The sequence below is a fragment of the Cadophora gregata genome (assembly GCF_030347475.1).
Source record: "Cadophora gregata isolate MNR1 chromosome Unknown scaffold_16, whole genome shotgun sequence".
NCBI classification, from domain to species: Eukaryota; Fungi; Ascomycota; class Leotiomycetes; order Helotiales; family Ploettnerulaceae; genus Cadophora; species Cadophora gregata.
Genome location: NW_026695939.1, coordinates 1,342,763 through 1,360,624, shown reverse-complemented (window position 1 = coordinate 1,360,624; position 17,862 = coordinate 1,342,763). Strand labels below are relative to the sequence as shown.

The window sequence follows — 17,862 nt, the reverse complement described above, 5'->3', positions numbered from 1 at the left end:
GTAGCCAAGAACATTACGAAGGATTTCCAGACAGAGACGTTCAACGTCTATTTCCCCAGAGAGCTATCGTCATAGCTTATAGTAGTAGTAGAACTGGGCAAACCCCATGATATCATCCCCTTCATCCACAGCGATAACGTACCATCCGCTGTCTGCTGGACCGGTGCGAACAGTTTCATATCTCGTCGTGATTTGTGCCACACCCTCGCTGTATTTGTTGAACAGAATTGCGCATACTCCCATGGGCACACTCACAATGCCGTTGCTGTGTATTGGTTCCGGGCTCCGGGATACAGTCTTTGCAGAAGTATGGGCGGAAGTCAGCACATGGCACATCTTCCTCGTATGACTGCTAGGGGGGTGTCCTACGAGTTTTAGAACCTTTTTATTAACAGCTTCTGTATCCATTATTATGTTCGTGACATCCTGGGCCCTAACCTCCGCCTCTTCCTCATCCTCATCCTCTTTCTTCCCCTTCCCCTTCCCTTTCTTATCTTTATCTGTCATGTCCTTCGAGTCCGCGGGGTCTGCAGATGCGAAAAGTGCTCTCTTGTGTAGTTATAGCTTGGGCAGGCAGAACCTTTCGATCAAGGTCTGGCAGTCGGTGCAGAAGAGTGGTATATTGCTAACGTCTCACAATTTTCCAATAGTGATTGAGCTGCGTTTAGCCTGGTCTCTTGACTAGATCTGACTTGATCAGCGAAGTCGGATTGATCGCGGCAGATTCGTTCTCCTATCTCCTTCGTGATTCAGGTCGTATGACAGGTTCCGATGAACCTTGATGTTCTACGTGTACGTGCGTATGAAGATAAAGCCTGAACCACGTTGCAAGTTGTCTGGCCAATCGCCCTATCACCGGCTGAGGCCTTTGTACGCTCTTTCGTGTGCGACTGTTGCTTCCAAGGCGGTCGATCGCGTTGCAATTCACTGCAGCAAACTTGAGTCTCTTTACGGAATGAAGGCGTATATCATGAATGTGAGCGACGAGGAGCCTAAATGCAGATGTCTCAGAAAGTATGATGCTTGCCAGGAAATTTCGTGGGCAACCCCACCATTACGGTACACTGAACCTGGAAGTTCTTTACCCATCAGCTACCCCGCAGAACGTCTCGTGACTTTCTCCTCCAATGTCAGCCTCAAGTCTTGGCAACAAATGCGGTACGGGGTTATCTCATAAATCAGACCCTCCTTGGTGATACATTCGCCCACCCCCCCTAAGCGACCCAATTAGAGTGGCTTAAGTGGGGGCGGGCACGAATTCTCACCGGAGGGTCTGAGGGAAAATAGTGGTATTTAAGGGTCCTGCGGCAACTTTTAGTAAGGGAGAGTCGTTATCTGATAAGAATATTAAAACAGGTATATTAATACCTTAAAACTATCGGATTTTTATAAACAAAAGCTTATTTAAAAGCCCTTGTAATTCTCTATCTTTTAAGCTACCCCTTGAGTTATTTAGATTAGTAGTTCCCTTAAACTTTTGAAGTGTTCTTAAGAAGTCAATATAAAATATCACTTATTCTTTAAACCTAAAATACGCACTCGACGGATTTTTAATCTGTAAACGTGAGATTGTTTTAATTAGGTCTCTTATAAAGACCTACTTTACAGCTTATTAATAAGTGTTGTAGTTATAAAATAGTAAAGAGGTTTCCGGTTAAATCGAGAGGTTTTCTTTAGAAATATCACCTACTTCTTTATCTTAAAATACGCACTCGACGGATTTTTAATCTATAAACGTGAAATCGTTCTAATTAGGTCTCTTATTAACACCTACTTTATAGCTTATTAATAAGAGTTATGGTTATAAAATAACAAAGACGTTTCCGGTTAGACTTTTACTAAGTGCAGGTAAGAAATCGACACCTTAGTCTTAGTATATGTACTTCACCCTTAAGGAAATCGATACAGGTAAAAATAAATATATTAATTAATAGAAAAATAGATTATCTACCTTTTATAGTGTACCTGAAGTTATATAAATAGTTATATGTTAAGTTATAGTAAAGTAACTAAAGAATTAAGGTCAGCTTAAAATCGTTTACTATACAAATCCGCACTATTTTCCCTCAGACGCTTCGCAGCCTTTAAATCGTGGACGCACTGACTAAGCAGCCTAAAGCGGTTAGATTAGGAGTCCACGTAGAGAAGGCAAGCGAAAGTGTCTGTCTGAGATAAGTACGGGGCGGCCAGGGGCTGTCAGGAACGACATTGGAAATGTGCCCGGAACAATTTGTGGGGGCTCAACAACATCAACGAAGACTTTTACGTGACATAACATCGAGTAACCGGTAATTACAGGCAGTATGATAGCTATCCAAGCTTTAGTTTCGTCCAATCTGCGCTAAACTGTCAAAGAGTTGTTTAGTAGTCTGGCGATTTCCGGCAGCGGGTGCAATTAACAAGCAAGTACAGTAGCGGGTGTCGGAAAAAGGTGAAGAGAAGACGAGTCTAGTATCACCCTGCTATAGATAAGCCTAAAGATGAGAGCACTCTTATCAGCTTAGTACTCCACTGGCAACTTAAACGGAATCATTTGTCTCCATATTGCGTTTATAAGCCCTCCAGATCTAAATGAGGTTTGTGTGAAAGCAGTCGTGACTCGTGAGTCAGTTTCTATGAGACACACTTCATCTAGAGTAATCACCAGGCTTGGAACAACGGAGCTATTGAATTAAAATCTACAGTCACTATTTCAGTCTGTCTACAATTTACTCTTTCTTCTCGTCACGATTTTTCTCGTCGCTATCCTTCACGTCCTTCTGCTGCTCCTTCTCGTCCTGATATCTCACAGCTCCCTCCTCGGCCTGCTTGTTTTTGTCTTTCATACTCGTATTATCCTCGACCTCAGCTTTCTGAGCGTCGCTACCGTTCTTTCCTTCTTTTGTGCTGTTATCAGTCTTAGGCTCCTCCTTCTGATCCTCCTTCTTCGCGCCGTCCTGGCTTTCGAGCTTCCCTTGTTCTTCCTTGCTATTCCCGTCTTCAGTTCCTTGCTTCCCTTCATTCTTATCATGGCGTTCGCTCCCATCTCCATCTCCACTCGTGTCCTTGAACTTCTCAACTCCATTCACGACCACAACACCCTGCTCTAAGCCTCCCACCTCTTGCCCCTCACTCTTCTCTTTCCCAGAACTTTCATCCTTCTCCTTCTCGGCCCCCTTCTCCTCATTATAATCACCAACAACCATCCCCCAAAGCCCTTTCACAAACCCCTCCCCCTCACCATGGCCTACCCATCCTCCCTTCCCTCCTTTTCCAGCCTCCTCTTCCTTCCCTCTATAATCATCATCACCAACATCAACCCCAAACTCCCCCGCCCCATCACTAAATACCTCCCCACCAAACCCCCCACAAAGATCCTTCCACCCGACCCACTCCCCCTTGTCAGTCCAAGCACCCAGTGGCGATTTCCCAGGCCTGATATCAAGATAGTGCGTGATATCACTAGCTGTGTCTCCGCTACCACCTTTTCCTGTTCCTTTACCTTTGGAATCTGAAGATGAGGAGGCGGTGATAAAAAGAGGTTCGGGGTTGGGGTTTGCGGTGAGGAGTTGGACGTGTTGGGTTAAGAGGCGGCGAGAGGAGTTGTGGAACCAGAGACTGGTCCATAGGTCATTTTGGGTGACGGGGTCTTTGGTGTTGGGGAGATTGAGACTGAGGATTGCGGGAATGGAGGAGGCTGGGATTAGGGTGTTTGTTAGGAGTGGGATTTCAGACCAGGAGGTAGAGTCCGTGTGGGTTCCTTCTTTTGAGTATGGGGTTGACTTGATACTGGATAAGTCCATATCTTCGAATGGACCTGGTGATTTTGAGAGGTCGTTAGGGAGGCGTATGGGCCGTTTAATCTTCCACGTCTTAGCTTTACCCTCTATCCTTGATGGGGCACCATTCTTTGACCCCCCTTTCTGGTCATCAAAAACAACGAATTGTAGATCCTGGATACTATCCTCTGGATCCTGAAACACAGAACTGCTATAGTCGAGTGTGATGCCAAACTCTTTCTCACCATCTGCATTTTGGCCTTCCTTCCCTTCATCGTTTGGTGTGATCTCCGGCTTTAATTCACCCTCAGAACTTTGTTTCGAGAAAATCGAAGAAAGCCAGTTCTTCCACGTTGGCCGCTGCTTCTTCTCTTCTTCTAGGACCAAAGAACGAGCGTATTCCTGCTCGCCGAAGAGTTGCTGAAAGACATGTTGTGTATTCACGCCGTTCTTAACGAGGTCTGAGATCTCGAGGAGTTCGGTTGCGCGCTTGTAAAGTGGGATGAGAGAGGATGCGCGGCCGATGTGTAGGCCTGACCCTAGGAAATGAGGGGGGTGAGTGGTTGCTGAGGTGTTGATTCCTTCACTTGTTTGGGGTTTGGCGTTGGGGGTGGAAAGTGGGTGTGGGAGGGGTGAGTCTGGGACTGAAAGACAGGCTTGAGAGTCTGAGGCGTGGAAGCAGGATTTGCTGGCGCTGAAGAGGAGCTTGGGTGTGTATCTCTGAGGTGGTTGATTTTGAGGTTTATTGGAGGTGGAGTCGTCCGTGTTTGGGAGACGGCCGTATTGCTTGAGGAGAGTGGTGGAGGCGGAGTGGAGGTTGGAGAAGAACCGGGAGAGTGTGATGGGAGCAGGAAGCTGGAATATTGTATCTAGTGATTGTTAGGTAGCTGGGCATATTTTATTGTAGCAAAAAAAAGGCGAGAGGTAAGAGCTGATAATACGAGAGCCAGATGAGATAATGAGACTGTAAGTTATCCTCCAGATTTGACCTCGTAGCTCTGCCGATGAAACAAATGCTCTTTCGGATTGGCAAAATTACCAAAGTAGATAACAGATCAGAAGAAGCGGTCATATAAAACCATGCCTCCGGACTGAAAACTGAAAATATAGATATGAAAACATTGAGGCCTCAATGAACTGACAATTGGCTAAATAACGAAGTGGAGGAGGAACTATAGCTTGGAGTTTAACTGACCTTCGCTCACAATAAGCACCAAATCATCGGCTCTCACGTCCTTCCCAGTCAAAAAGCCAAAAGTACTTTTGACGCCATCCAAACTCAGTCTTTCTTTATTCGGCTTACCACCATACCCAATCAACGTCGGCGGCGGGAAATCCAAAATCGCAGCTGAGAGGAGAGCTCTGCAAAGTGGAGCTGAAGGCTTATATGCTGGGATCACAAGGTGGAATGTCGGTTTCTTGAATACGATGTGATTGGAATCACTTCCGTTCTTGGTATCGTCCCATCGGGTATCTTGGATTTCATATTCGGGTTCACTTTCGGTTCCAGGTTCGTTCTGTGTGGCAACGGTGGAGGTGATGCCGGTGGGGATGTAGGTGGTGAGTGTTGCGGCTGTGAAGTGGAGCTCAGTCTGTCATAGTTAGTGATGGATTGACTTCTGTTTTGGGATTTCGAAGGCTGGAGTTGTGGATACATCGGGGAATTGTCATACTTACAGAATGTCGTCGTCCATAGAGGATAAAAAGACTTCCAAAGAGCGCAAGTGAGAGGAGTAGGAGTCTGCTTCGAACCCTGCCTGGTCGAAGAAATTGGGAGACGATGTGGCCAGCTACTATTCTTGCTGGAGAGCCTCTTTGCCTTTGTGGAGGCCCGCCTGGTAGATGGCCGTATTTCATGGTCGTTTTACAATTCTGTGTCTAAGGTATAGAGAAAAAAACAGCGGGTGAGAGACGTGTCGTTGATGTAGAACCATCCATACACGCGAGTTTCTTCCCGAACGACTGTTGAATCTTGGTAAAAGGAAGGGGTCTGTAAGTTAAACGACATGTTGGGGGAGGTAAGGGAGAGGAATGCACTGCAAGGGAGACGCGACTTGGAGTATATGTCTTGCCCAGGACAGATATCAGAACGCCACAATGATCTGCGAATGTGATAATGATAAATAGAGCAATTAAGACATCGCAATAGAATCTTTGCCAAAGAATTGAAGACAACTTGGAGGTTTCGGAAGCCGGAGCATATCTAGGCCAAAGACCTGCTTGTACTCGGCGTGTCCAATATCAAGCTGGAAGCATGTCAATATGGCTCACCAGCTCTGGTCTGTCGCCAGGTACTGTACTTGTGACAATTAGAAGGACGGTGGATCAGCCCATTCATGTCCTGATTGCGTTGAGGTTGCCATGAATCCAAAGACGGAACAGAAATATGAAGATCCATACTCTTGGTAATGTGATCGAAATCCAAAATGTTGCAGCATAACTTGTGGTTGAATTATGATGACCCTCGTAGCTTTTGTAGCTGACTGAGGAATCCATAACCACTCTGTGGCTTACTATCTCCAGAACTAACCTCCTCTTCCAACGTCTCGACCCTTTGTCGCAAACGAGTATCTTGCTCAGCTTCCCGTAATAGATCTCGATGTCGATCCTCAACCATCTTTGCCAAGTTATCGACGAATTTCGTCCTGGCTCTCTCTTCTGCTGTGCCTTTCCACACAATAGCCAGCTCTTTCAACTCCTCCACTCTCTTAGCCGCTGCCTCAATACCATCCACTGGGTCTCCTCCAATCAACAGATCTGCTATCTCATCTCGCAGCTTCCTTGACACTTGCTGTCCTTTCTCCTCCGTACTATGCATCTCAGACCCAGGTTCTGGAGCTGAAACAGAGAGAAACGAAGAAGTGACTGAGACTTCTGAAGGTGGGAAAGTCCAAGCCATCGCATCCCCAAAAGTCTGTATAACCGTTTCAAGCCGTGATCGGACCAGCGTAAGAGTGCGTAGTTTCTGGATATATGGAGGGTCCACAATAGCTGGAACTTCTTCCCGTACTGGTGTCTTGGGCACTGTGATTGTCGAAGACCTCCTCCTATTTCCATTTGTTTCCACTGCTTTGGGCTGTTTCCGTGTAAGTTCTTGGTCCAGTCCACCTGGCACAAATTTGGCTACATCGTCTTGTAACCCTTCCGTCAAAGCCTCTGAAAGCCCCAATGTTTCTCCACGTAGAACTTCAACCTCGTATGCCAATCGACTGCCACTTCGTAGGATCTCGTCGGTGAGTTGGGTCAAGGTAGTTGTCAGTCTCGTAGTATGCGCGCTGAGATGCGAGAGGAGGGTTTGGGTCTGCGTGGATAGATCTGCAAGAGGTACACTGCCTCTTGCAGATTGTGAGGCATTCAAGCTCTGGAGGGAGGGCAGTGTTGCATTGAGGTATTCGGCGGGGTCAAAGGAGGGGTTCAGGAATGGTTGCAGGGCTGGATCGGAAACGTGTGCAGATTTCGGTTCAATGATCGGGACCGGCTTAGCTTGAGCATGCAGTGCCTTTGAAGCAGCATTGCTGTTCTGCCGCCGTCTCGCTGATTTTGAGTCCCAGGCCATGGCTGTTGTGACTGTTGTGAGATGGGAGGGAGGGAGGGAGTTGCTGTGAGGTGATCTGCTTTTAGAACAGAACAGCCCGGGTAGGTGATGCTACTTATTTTGACTTTGACAAGGCCCAACGCGGGATGTTGTGTGGCACATTCCGGCAGGCGGGGGATCAGGCTTCCTCAGGGCGTTGGTTGGTGGGGTGCAGGGATGCTTCCGCTCGCTATATTTACAGGGATGAGGGGAGCTTTGACAGGAACATCAGTGAGGGCGAGGGGCCCTGGCCCTAGGGCCCGGCATTTCTTGTTCCAACGACTCTGAAGTCTGCACTCATTCTGCGAATAGTACCTAGGTAGTGTGGTGTGTTACTGCTGAACCCTCTCTGTCTCGTCAGGCACAGAAATATAGGGTTTGAGGCAACATTGGAGGGATCTGCTCTTCTAATTCGTGGAAACCTGTACATCTCATCGGCACAGGAAAATAGTCAGGCTCAACTGAGGTACCAACCCAGAGCTCTGGATGGCATGACTGATTCACATTTGCAACTCTCCACAGCCCAGAACCAGAACGAAGGACAGGCGGTGGCCGCCCCTGTGATTGGCCTGTAAATGTCCTTGCGTCAAGCTAGGGCGAGGCGAGGTTAGGCTGTGCTGCCTAGCAGGGCCAAATGACTGGCAGGGCAGACAAGGCTACCACTTCGATCCATTCGGTTTGATTCATCCTCCTCTCCCAAAGAATAACGCTCCTTCAACCACCGCGAAGTCCACTCCAATTCTGGAGCACAGTATTATCGCGCAACCTCTACAGATCTCTGCGAGACTGTAGGACACTCATCAACGTTGCTTGACTGTGTAATCATCTTCGCCTTCCGGTCGATCCAACACAGGCGCCGGTTCTCAGCCCTGCGCTATTTGCGACTCATACAGTGACCTCACCGCACGACACCATTAACGACTCTTCTTCCTGGACACGAAATTTGAAGCTCTGCCTCAAATACCTCCTCTACAGAGTCGACATTTCCAACCAGTTCAATATTCTAATCTCCAATACCTTGGGTCGCCAACGCTTTACTGTAGGCAGCAGCCTGCTCCGTTCATATCATGCCTCGAAAGACATTCGTCGCAGATGTACAAGCAGCGGCCGAGAAGAATATCCCAGGAATCGACAGTGTTGTTCGGGGACCTGACGACGATGTTATTGTCACCTTCGTTCCCGCCTCTGGGGCACCTTTCGAGATTAATTTCATGGCACAACCAGGTTCGTCTTCTCTCTTAAAGTCTACCGTTGGTATTACACAGCGTCATGGTAGCAGTCATTTTTTCAACAGGTGCAAGCGGCTGTTTTGACAAAATCACAACTTCAAACTCAACTGGCATGTTACCAAGACATCACGGAATCCACTAACTGTGACAGATGTTGCTTCGTATCCTTCCGAGACTATGTTCATGGCCTACACCAATTCGCAAAATGCTCCTGCGGCGGCCGCAACAGTTTTTGATGAGATCCTAAATTACTCCTTTGGTATGCGTCTCCCTGAGTTGATCACTACGGTTTCGCAGAAGCTCCAGCGAGTACTTGCAAGTGGCTCGCAAGAGGACCCTCTAGCTCTTGACGATGACGAAGATACTGAAATGGTCGATATCGATGGAGAAGACGAGGAGGATGACGAATTTGATGACGACGAGGAAGAGGAAGACTACTATTCCGAAGACGACGGGTTTGGACTGGATCCAGTCAGACACGGCGTGAGCTCACACGCCGCTGTCAGAAACCTAGACCCCGAATCGGCTAAAAACCTAAACAATCGCATTCGAAATGACCTCCGAACGGCAAAGTTAGCAGGCTTTTCAGTCGGAGTCCTCAATGGGATGAAGGCCGAGTCAGAAAACAGCATTCTGAGTCTGTCGATTAGAGTTGCCAAGCTTGGACTGTCCGAAGAGGCTGTACAAGCCTGGGATCTGGAACCGCAGCAATACCTCGTTCTCTTGATTCGGTACTCGAGCGGCTACAAGAGCTTTGAGGATATTATCAACGATCCTTCTAAGTCTCCTGGTGTGGCTTTTCGCGTCGGTGTTAGCAACAAATACAAATGCACTCTTCTCGAGGCCCTTGCGGTGTTCAGAGAGAGTTCGAAAGACGGTAACAAGCAGAAAACTGCAGAGAATAGCGACGATGAATTCCAGAAAGCTACTGCAGGGTTCTCCAACATTTTCATCAGCAGCTCATTGAATGACTTCATCAATAGCCAGTTCGTTGCCCTGTTGAAGATTCGGAACGCAGTTGGCGTAGGTTGGGATGGAGAAAAACGTTACTTCAATGATAAACAAGGACGCCTAGATGATCAGGCTGCCGACCTTCCCACGGAGTATTTCGAGGAGTCAGATATGCAGAAGGACAGTATCCTTCCCACTGCCATTGCTGCAGACCATCTGACAGATCATCAAGCCAAGATGATCTCCTTTCCTTTCATCGCGGCTCAGTTTGCTTTGCGGTACTTGACTCGCTGTACGGAGTTCTGTCTCGTTTGTCATGACAAAATCGAGGAAGACTTTGAAGCATTGAAGCCGTATGTCTGTAGCAAGCCTCTCTGTCTTTATCAGTACATGTCGTTGGGCTTTGGACCTAGTGTCGAACACGAGATATTGACACAGCCATACGTGGTTGATCTGCTTATCAGTTTCTGCTACTCGAGCGCATACGTAAGCCCCTTTTCCCCTCTCCCAGCTCTCTTGACTGCAATAAACTGCAATAACTGACACATAATTGGCAGGCCCGTCGACTTCGAGAGTATCCGACTGGTATGAGTCTCTCGGTGCCACCAGTGCTGAGCTCTGTAACTGTTGGGACCTATGCTGGAAGAATGCACACGAGAGTAATAAATCCCGGTGTAAATGCTACAGTCGAGATTCCGGATGCTTCTTCGTTACAGATTGAAATCAAACTTGATCTTCAACGCCAGGAAATCACTTTTTTTGACGAGAAACTTATGTGTTCTCCTGTCCGAAATGGAGACTGGGTTGTTATCACAGCTGCTAGTAAGTCCAAAGGTCGTTTCCTGACAAGGTCATGCTAACCTTTTCAGGTCGGCCTTCTCCAGATCACTTTCGAGTTGAAGATATTTCTTACTTCCCTTTGGTAAAGCTATCTTCGACTGCAGTTAATCAACTTGGTAATGATGGCATGGTCATGTCAGATCCTTCCTCAAATCTCACAGGAGTTCCCGCAACTCCTGCAACTACCCCGCCACCCCCTTCTCTAGTGCCAGCGAAGCTTGCAACATATAATCAGAACTTCGATGAAATGAACGATTTGCAGAAGGGCGAGACTATTGTCATGCTTTTGGAAACCCTGCCATCGATCCGGGAACTTCGCACATTCCTCATCCAACAAAGTCGTGACAGCGAACCAAGCCTCAAAGCTTGGAAGGAACGCGTATCACCAGCAGCTCTAGGGATAGTTCGCTGGATCATTGCCTCAAATCGCTCATGCATCGTCCAGGTTGATAGATGTCCCGGTCAGTCCGACACGGAATTAGCAATGTCAAAGACTAGACTTGACCAGCGACTAACAGGAATCTCGGAGAGCTGGGTTCAGTTTCGATTTGCACAGGGATCTCCAGATAAAGAGCAAAGATTCTTGAATTCTCTTCGTGCACAGCAAGCAAGCCTTGATGCCAAATACCCAACTATCTTCGCCTGGCACGGAAGTGCTTTGTGTAATTGGCACAGTATCATCAGATCTGGACTTGATTTCAAGGAGACGCTGAACGGCAGAGCCTATGGTCACGGGGTATATCATGCGATCGACCAAGCTACATCTGTGGGTTATGCTCAACCTAATACAGTAAGCTCCCGCGTCCTATGTATTTGAGGTATAATTGCTAATCACATTCCACAACAGATTAGATGGCACGGCTCTGAATTGAAGGTCAATACAGCCATGAGTCTGAATGAGATCGTCAACTGCCCCACTCAATTTGCTAGCAGCAGTCCTTACCTCGTCGTCCAGCATATCGACTGGATCGAATGCCGATACCTTCTGGTTCAAGTTCAAGGAGGTAACTCAGGAGCTGATAATCCCACATATACGAGTCCGATTGGCGGAAATAACTCATCAAAGGTCTCAAGGTATGTTAAGCTTTAGAAATTAATCTCAACATATTTTGATTGCATATGTCTAGCTTTGTCTTATTCTTTAGGCTAACAGGTGTATAGCGCTGTAAATCCTGCCGCCGAGGTTGAGCAAGATCCTAAGCGCCCAGCTATGTCGACTCTTGGCAAGCCGATTGGTGTACCCCTCTGCGCAGCTTCAATATCTCGAGCTTTTCGATTCAGCGCTGGCGACACACCTGCAAAGAAGAAGCGTAAGAATGACTCAACTGGAAGCCTTATACAAGTCGTTGAATTGGAGAGTGATGGAGAAAACATATCCGATATCGACTTTATGTTCTCAGACGATGATGAAGGCGTCTCTGGCAGAGGCAAAGGCAAATCGAATGAAAAGGATGTGCTAGTGTGAGTTACCGATACTGAAAGTCATGTTGCGCTGCCGATCTGACTAGTCCGCAGTACATCGAAGGAGAATGGCAAGCCCATGACAGATTTTGTCGCTGGTTGGCTCGATCAGTCAACTCTTCCGATGCTACAACCTCCGTTGTATGCCACATCGTCAGCCACAAAGACATTGAGTAGAAATCTGAAAGAGGTGTTGGCTATCCAAGCAAAGACCCCCCTCCACGAACTCGGCTGGTACATCAACCCAGACTTGATCAGTAACGTCTATCAATGGATTGTAGAACTACACTCTTTCGATGCAAGTCTTCCTTTGGCGCAAGACATGAAGGCAGCTGATGTTACAAGCATCGTCCTTGAGATTCGTTTTGGAAAGGACTATCCATTCAGTCCACCGTTCGTCCGGGTTATTCGCCCGCGTTTCCTACCTTTCCAAGCTGGAGGAGGCGGTCATGTCACAGCAGGTGGTGCGATGTGCATGGAGTTATTGACCAACACAGGCTGGACTTCAGTTTCTACGATCGAGAGCGTTCTCCTCCAGGTCCGCGTCGAAATGATGAACATCGACCGTCCGGCTCGTTTGGAGAATAAGCACAAAGGATCACAGCGCGATTACGGAACCGCAGAGGCTATCGATGCTTATGAGCGTTCTTGCAAGATGCATGGTTGGGCTATTCCCCCTGGATTCCGGGACTTTGCCAATCCTGCTGCTGGTTCTAGTGAAGGACCCAGCGGATCCCAGTAAATTCCGACTTTGAAAATGCATTGCATCATAGCGAGAGCGAGGCGTATTTGGACTGGAAATACATGGGGGTGGATGGGAGGCGTGATTTTCTTGCGATTTTAGGGGATTACATGGACTGGCGTTTTGGGATGGTGATGCCTGTACGAATTTCCCAGCAGTAGAACCAAGCATGCATAGTTCGGTACATTTCAACGGCGTTTTTGCGGCACGGCATGCTAGCATTCGAGTTCGGGTTTGTGGGGGAAGAAAAGCAATGGATGCAGGGACGCAATAAAGAGAACATCTGCATGAATGGCGATATGGTGTTCTTACCTGCTTGCGTGTATTCTTGCAGATCTGATAGAAATAGATGATTCAGTCGTTCAATTATAAATGCAAGATAATTCTCGCACTCTACTTAGTTTGCGGGCCCATTAATAGATGTATTACGTGGATAGGCCCTGTCTCCGAGCTTTTATCTTGATAGGGCCTTGTGAACTTACAAACTCATGACTTCATGGCTTCTCGAACCATGAGATATAATTTGATCGATCGTAATAATGAGTGGCAGAACTTTCTTTTGTTTACCTTACTTTGACTACCTCGCTTACCGGCTTCCAGGTTCAGGAGCAGAAATTTCTCACTAAATGTACTTTCACAAGATTGCAGAGATTATGCTGCCTATGCGAACCTCAAATTCCTCACTCATCCTTCATATGTTCTAGTCTTGGAAGGCAATGACCTCAATTGCGCGCACGTGAGTGACTATGGGTCACGTTTCCGGAGCGGGAGAAATAATTCCCTAGCCTCGGTGGCTTGCAGGGATGGTGCTCGCGTCATGTGCGATTTGGCGCAAATGCCCATCGCCAGACTCCTCTCTCAAGCTGGGACAATAGGAACAGCAGCACCACCCACTCTCTGGTAATGTCAACCGACCGATCAATGCTACGGATGCACAACAATACGAAAGAAACTCTTATCGCGCACATGAGCTAATTATTTTGCGCTCCTCCCTATTTCTTCTCGTCCGGCCAGTGCTTTCCAAACTCCACAACTTGCGAACTTCAAACCACGAACTGGGAAGAGCTTTACAGTCTTTGACTACCTCACTTAGTATTTCCACGTCAATCTTTAGAGCTTCGCGAAGCATTTATCTATCTCAGCACAAGCTGCAAAACTACAAGAGCCATGGCCATGAGTCCATCACCGCAACTCTCGCCCACGATGGGCGCCTCGCACCGCATCGAGCGTCACCAATCCAACTCCCCTCCTCTCCAGCCTCAACAACTCTCCAAGAGAGACAAGAAGCGCACCGTTCTCGCAGAGCGTCTTCAGGAAATTACCATGTCCTTCTCTGCCAATCGAGACCAGCATTACCGCGCCCAACTCCAATCCATTCAAGTTGACTCCAATCTCATCGCCGAGGCGGACGTTCACTCCAAGCACCCACTTCCAGACAGTGCCGAGGAAATCGATGAGCTGGTCCGGAACAATGTTCAAAAGACTATGATGAAGTCGGTTTCGACAGATCCGCCTCTGCGAACTGGTAGAATATACTCCGACTTTGCAAAAGAGGTCAATGATGCTATGGAGGGAAGAGATACTGCCATGGTCACACTCAAGGTACGTAGTCTTGTCAAATCTGGAGCTTATAACACTAACTGGGTTTCAGCGTGATTACGATGTCAAGATGAACGAGATCAACTCCTACCATTCCTACAAGAAGATGGTGTCCAAAAACGAATACAAGTCTCTCTCCGAGACCCTTAGAGATCGACTGATCAATTCGGTCATGAGTAAGAAGGCTCGTCTCTCAAAGGACAAAGATGCCATTGAGATTGGAGAAGGCAGCACACATGCTCTGCTTTTACACCCAAGCCAATTCGGAATCGCCAACCCCGCCAGTCCAGGTGGTATTCTTGGCAAAAGAGCTACCAGACACCGGCGGGACGCAGAGGAGCTCCCAAACTTTCCTGAAAGTCACAAGCGCAAGCGTAAGGGTCATGATAGTGATGAGTCTCCCGCTCCAAGTCGCCAGCGTATCGACAATGGTGCAAGCACTCCTTCTTGGGCCGCTGAGAAGCAGCAATTGATGGCACACCAAGTCGAATCCTCTCTGTACAGCGTTGACAAGCTTTTCAATGAGAAGGAGCTCACAATGGCATACAATGCTGCTGCTCTTGCTGCTCACTCCTACATGCTCCGCCATCCACCCTTCTCTGATGATCCGGACAACCAAACCAATGGCAAGTCTGACTCAAGCTCTGACCATGAGAAGGCTCCTACAGCTGGCGATGCGGAAGCAGAAGATGCTGAGTCTCCACCGACCGGAGGTGCAATGATGGAGCGACAATTCTCTCACGCAACTCGCAGCACTCGCGGCGCAGCCGTAGCTTCAGGCTATGGAATCGACATGTTCACCAACGACGACCTCAACTACCCCGCCAACCTCCTCTCTCTCACCCGCCAAATCCCCAAACTCCCACAGATGATCAACCAGCAAAACGCGCGCCAATTCGCCTCCAACCCCAGCAAAGACGCAGTCGTCTCTCTACAAGGTCTCAGCGCCGAAGACGCCAACGCCGACATTGAAGTCATGCGTCGTGCGCGCATTCTCAACGATGAGAAAGGCTACGGCAGCAATCTCGACGTCGAGCAGGGTGCGAAGAGTCTCCTGGAAGAGGCTGCGTATCCTAGGAAATACCAGCACTGGGTCAAGTCTGATAACAAGGAGAAGATCTCTGCTCCTGCTATGCCGACTAGTAGTCTTCGTGAGGACTATGGTGGACAGCCGATGTTGAAGCAGATTTCTCAGGGTGCGACGTCATCCATAGGTGGCACGCCGATGAGTAGGCAGGCTACGGATGATAGTATCACGAAGTCTGGGAAGAGAACAGTCAGGAGGGGATGATTTCTTCGTTGCTATCGCTTGGGGTGCTTTAAAAAGGTGTGGAGTTTTGAATTGTATACATGTGCATAGCATACTGGTAGATCGAACGATCAAGTAATGCCTGATGACGGACTGGCCGGCGTTGAGGTTTTAATTTCTCTTGATCCAGGCGACTTGGAAGGATGGGCGTGGCGTCGAATTGAATGGTTTGGAATTATATATGGGGTTGAATGGGATATACCATGGTATGGCGTCTTGTTTTTTTCGCCGATCCCAAGACTCTAGATTTCGTAATCAGAATAAGAATAAGAATAAAATCCAACCAGGCTTTGTTTTTCAGTCATTAAGGCGCCTACCTTATTTATAGATACTCTACGAGTTTTTCCCATTGATATATGCTAGTGGGCTGGGTAATGCAGGGAAAGTTCCGGCGTCCTGTTCCACATGAGCTCCTGACAAAGGCCGAGGTAACAAACTGTGCGTGTAATTACAACGCAGGAGATTATAGAACCCACCCTCTTTAAGATGATACACGAGCGAGCTGAGCTATAAATCTTACCGCGTAGCCTCATCTGTACAGTTTCGAACGGCTTCACTTGAGCAAAAGCAGTCGATAACTGGAGAATATCTGTTTGTTCAGACAGATAGTTTTTGCTTCGATTTAAAACGCCTATGACGGAGATGGGAATGAGAATCATTTGGCAATAAGTTTGATTTTTTTCTTCATTTGGCTGCCTTCCTTCCTTCCTTCCATCCATCCATCATCTACGCCTCTATGATACAGTGCATGTGGTTCCCAAGCCCATCTAGGAGTACTCCGCCCTCAAATCTCCCACCCCAGCTAGCCAGCCAAACGAGTCTCTCCCTCTACCCATTCGCCCACTCATTCAAGCATAGACGCCTGGTTAGTATACAGCACATCAACCACACTACTCAACTTCTCAATCGTCGCCAACGCAGAATCATACCCCTCATCCCTCTCCGTCTCATCGAAAATAATCAGACACCCCGCCCCCTGGTCCAAAACCCCAATAATCACTTTATCGAGGATCATCTGGCTCAACTTGCGCTCCACCTGCTGCGTATCCAGTCCCACCATCTTAGCAATATGGTCGATCTCAACGCGAGAGAACGGTTCGATCACCTTGATGAGGTTCTGCTCCAGCATGGCGTCGTAGAGCCGGCGGAGATGGTTGCGGATGAACGGGTCGCTGCCGAGCTCGTGTCTGTAGTCGCCGAGGGCCTTCTCGTATTCCTCGAGGGACCGGTTGGAGTGTGCGCGCGCAACGGCTTTCATGGCTTCGAGGTTCTTGCCGGCGTATTTGACAGCTTGCTTGCTGGTCATGAGCTGGTTGACGTCGTCGGCGAGGTTGAGCATGATCTTGCAGAGGAGCATGTATTGGAGTGCGGCGGTGGCTTTCTCGGGCTCGTCTTGTGTGTGGTAGCCGTCTAGCGCTTCGATGAAGTATGAGAATGCAGTGTTGAAGTCCTTGTCTTCGGCGTGGAGCTTTCCAGATTGCATGTCTAGACCTGCTTGGAGGAGAGGAGGCGTGTAGACTGATGCGGCGGATGTGCGGGCGCTGGTGAGGGCTGCGCGGCCTTTGGCTACGTTTCCTAGAGCATGGTAGACGCGCGACTCGAGGAGTTGGACTTCGACGAGGACAAGCTTGTCATCGAGGCGCTTGAGCTCTTTGAGGAGGCTGTTGATGAGAGTGAGGGCATCGTAGTATGAGGCTTTGGTCATGTAGAGGGTTACGAGACGGGTTTCGAGGTTCTGGCGGAGGAAGCCTCGTCGTTCAGAGGTTGCCCATTCGATACAGGACTTTGTGACAGTGATTTGGGTATCGGTTGTATCGGGAATGCCGTGGAAAAGATCGAGCAGTTGGCGGACTGTTGAGAAAGATGTCAGTACTCATTCTTGGAAGACTGAGAGCTGAATGTATTCACATACCGAGCTTTGCTGTCTTTGCCTTTGCGAACGAAGACAGTACAGTCCGACTTGTTGTGATGAGGTCTACCAGCTCATTTGGCTTCCTATAGAAATTGTAAATACCATCCTGACAATGCCCTTCAAATCACCACTCACTTCTGATCCCGGTATAATTCTCCTAAACTGACCAGAGCAGTCTCATACTCTCGTACCGCAGCATCTGAAGTCGCAGAGGGTGTTTTGGATATGATCTCCTTGTACTGTGCTTCCGCCTCTCTTGGATTTGACTTTGTCAACTTCTTCGCCTCCACTATCCGTGCCGAGTCTGCTGGAGCCATCTTGATGTATGTTGAAGATGGAATTGGGTGTTTATGTTGGGGTTGTTTGGAAGCTCTCTGTTGCTGTACCTCAACGCAAGGCGGAAGCTAGACGCGAATGCGCTAAAGTTTAGATCCCTGCACCAATGCGGCCGCTTCCATATAATTTTGATAAACTTCTCCCCTGCAGG

The 17,862-nt window shown here is 48.2% G+C and overlaps 6 protein-coding genes across 8 annotated transcripts; 2 read left to right on the top strand and 4 right to left on the bottom strand.

Annotated features, from left to right (window-relative positions):
* Window positions 1-69: 69 nt before the first annotated feature.
* Window positions 70-507, bottom strand: ONS95_005675 (uncharacterized protein; the record flags this gene model as incomplete). The annotated part of the gene is made up of 1 exon (XM_058499096.1): window positions 70-507. The coding sequence occupies one exon, from the start codon at window positions 505-507 to the stop codon at window positions 70-72; it is 438 nt and encodes a 145-aa protein (XP_058351363.1).
* A 2,141-nt stretch (window positions 508-2,648) lies between these two features.
* ONS95_005674 (uncharacterized protein) lies at window positions 2,649-5,615 on the bottom strand (the record flags this gene model as incomplete). The annotated part of the gene is made up of 3 exons (XM_058499095.1): window positions 2,649-4,627; window positions 4,954-5,350; window positions 5,436-5,615. The coding sequence occupies 3 exons, from the start codon at window positions 5,613-5,615 to the stop codon at window positions 2,709-2,711; spliced, it is 2,496 nt and encodes an 831-aa protein (XP_058351362.1). The 3' UTR covers window positions 2,649-2,708.
* A 595-nt stretch (window positions 5,616-6,210) lies between these two features.
* On the bottom strand, window positions 6,211-7,314 carry ONS95_005673 (uncharacterized protein; the record flags this gene model as incomplete). The annotated part of the gene is made up of 1 exon (XM_058499094.1): window positions 6,211-7,314. The coding sequence occupies one exon, from the start codon at window positions 7,312-7,314 to the stop codon at window positions 6,211-6,213; it is 1,104 nt and encodes a 367-aa protein (XP_058351361.1).
* A 292-nt stretch (window positions 7,315-7,606) lies between these two features.
* ONS95_005672 (uncharacterized protein) lies at window positions 7,607-12,963 on the top strand. Of its 3 annotated transcripts, XM_058499092.1 has the most exons (7): window positions 7,607-8,556; window positions 8,713-9,998; window positions 10,070-10,334; window positions 10,382-11,142; window positions 11,200-11,426; window positions 11,514-11,813; window positions 11,868-12,963. In XM_058499092.1, exons 1-7 carry the CDS (start codon window positions 8,400-8,402, stop codon window positions 12,553-12,555), a joined length of 3,684 nt encoding a protein of 1,227 aa, XP_058351359.1. In that variant the 5' UTR covers window positions 7,607-8,399; the 3' UTR covers window positions 12,556-12,963. The 3 variants fall into 3 exon arrangements, with proteins under 3 accessions (XP_058351359.1, XP_058351358.1, XP_058351360.1); XM_058499091.1 differs by having other exon boundaries at window positions 8,053-8,556; window positions 11,514-12,963; XM_058499093.1 differs by having other exon boundaries at window positions 8,053-9,998.
* Window positions 12,964-13,424: 461 nt separating this feature from the next.
* Window positions 13,425-15,811, top strand: ONS95_005671 (uncharacterized protein). Its single transcript, XM_058499090.1, has 3 exons — window positions 13,425-14,157; window positions 14,207-15,669; window positions 15,765-15,811. The coding sequence occupies exons 1-2, from the start codon at window positions 13,723-13,725 to the stop codon at window positions 15,443-15,445; spliced, it is 1,674 nt and encodes a 557-aa protein (XP_058351357.1). The 5' UTR covers window positions 13,425-13,722; the 3' UTR covers window positions 15,446-15,669; window positions 15,765-15,811.
* On the bottom strand, window positions 15,699-17,748 carry RPN6 (26S proteasome regulatory subunit rpn6). Its single transcript, XM_058499089.1, has 4 exons — window positions 17,511-17,748; window positions 17,376-17,458; window positions 15,781-17,314; window positions 15,699-15,705 (listed from the first exon to the last, which is right to left on the bottom strand). Exons 1-3 carry the CDS (start codon window positions 17,690-17,692, stop codon window positions 16,308-16,310), a joined length of 1,272 nt encoding a protein of 423 aa, XP_058351356.1. The 5' UTR covers window positions 17,693-17,748; the 3' UTR covers window positions 15,699-15,705; window positions 15,781-16,307.
* Between the last annotated feature and the right edge of the window lie 114 nt (window positions 17,749-17,862).

Bases quoted from the DNA above. Each gene is read 5' to 3' on its own strand.
- ONS95_005671 (XM_058499090.1), top strand. From the start codon at position 13,723: ATGGCCATGAGTCCATCACCGCAACTCTCGCCCACGATGGGCGCCTCG. The intron at 14,158-14,206 runs GTACGTAGTCTT...ACTGGGTTTCAG, and splicing joins CTGCCATGGTCACACTCAAG to CGTGATTACGATGTCAAGAT.
- ONS95_005672 (XM_058499092.1), top strand. From the start codon at position 8,400: ATGCCTCGAAAGACATTCGTCGCAGATGTACAAGCAGCGGCCGAGAAG. The intron at 11,427-11,513 runs GTATGTTAAGCT...ACAGGTGTATAG, and splicing joins AACTCATCAAAGGTCTCAAG to CGCTGTAAATCCTGCCGCCG. The intron at 11,814-11,867 runs GTGAGTTACCGA...ACTAGTCCGCAG, and splicing joins AATGAAAAGGATGTGCTAGT to TACATCGAAGGAGAATGGCA.
- RPN6 (XM_058499089.1), bottom strand. From the start codon at position 17,692: ATGGCTCCAGCAGACTCGGCACGGATAGTGGAGGCGAAGAAGTTGACA. The intron at 17,459-17,510 runs GTGAGTGGTGAT...CAATTTCTATAG, and splicing joins GAATTATACCGGGATCAGAA to GAAGCCAAATGAGCTGGTAG. The intron at 17,315-17,375 runs GTATGTGAATAC...CTTTCTCAACAG, and splicing joins GGCAAAGACAGCAAAGCTCG to TCCGCCAACTGCTCGATCTT.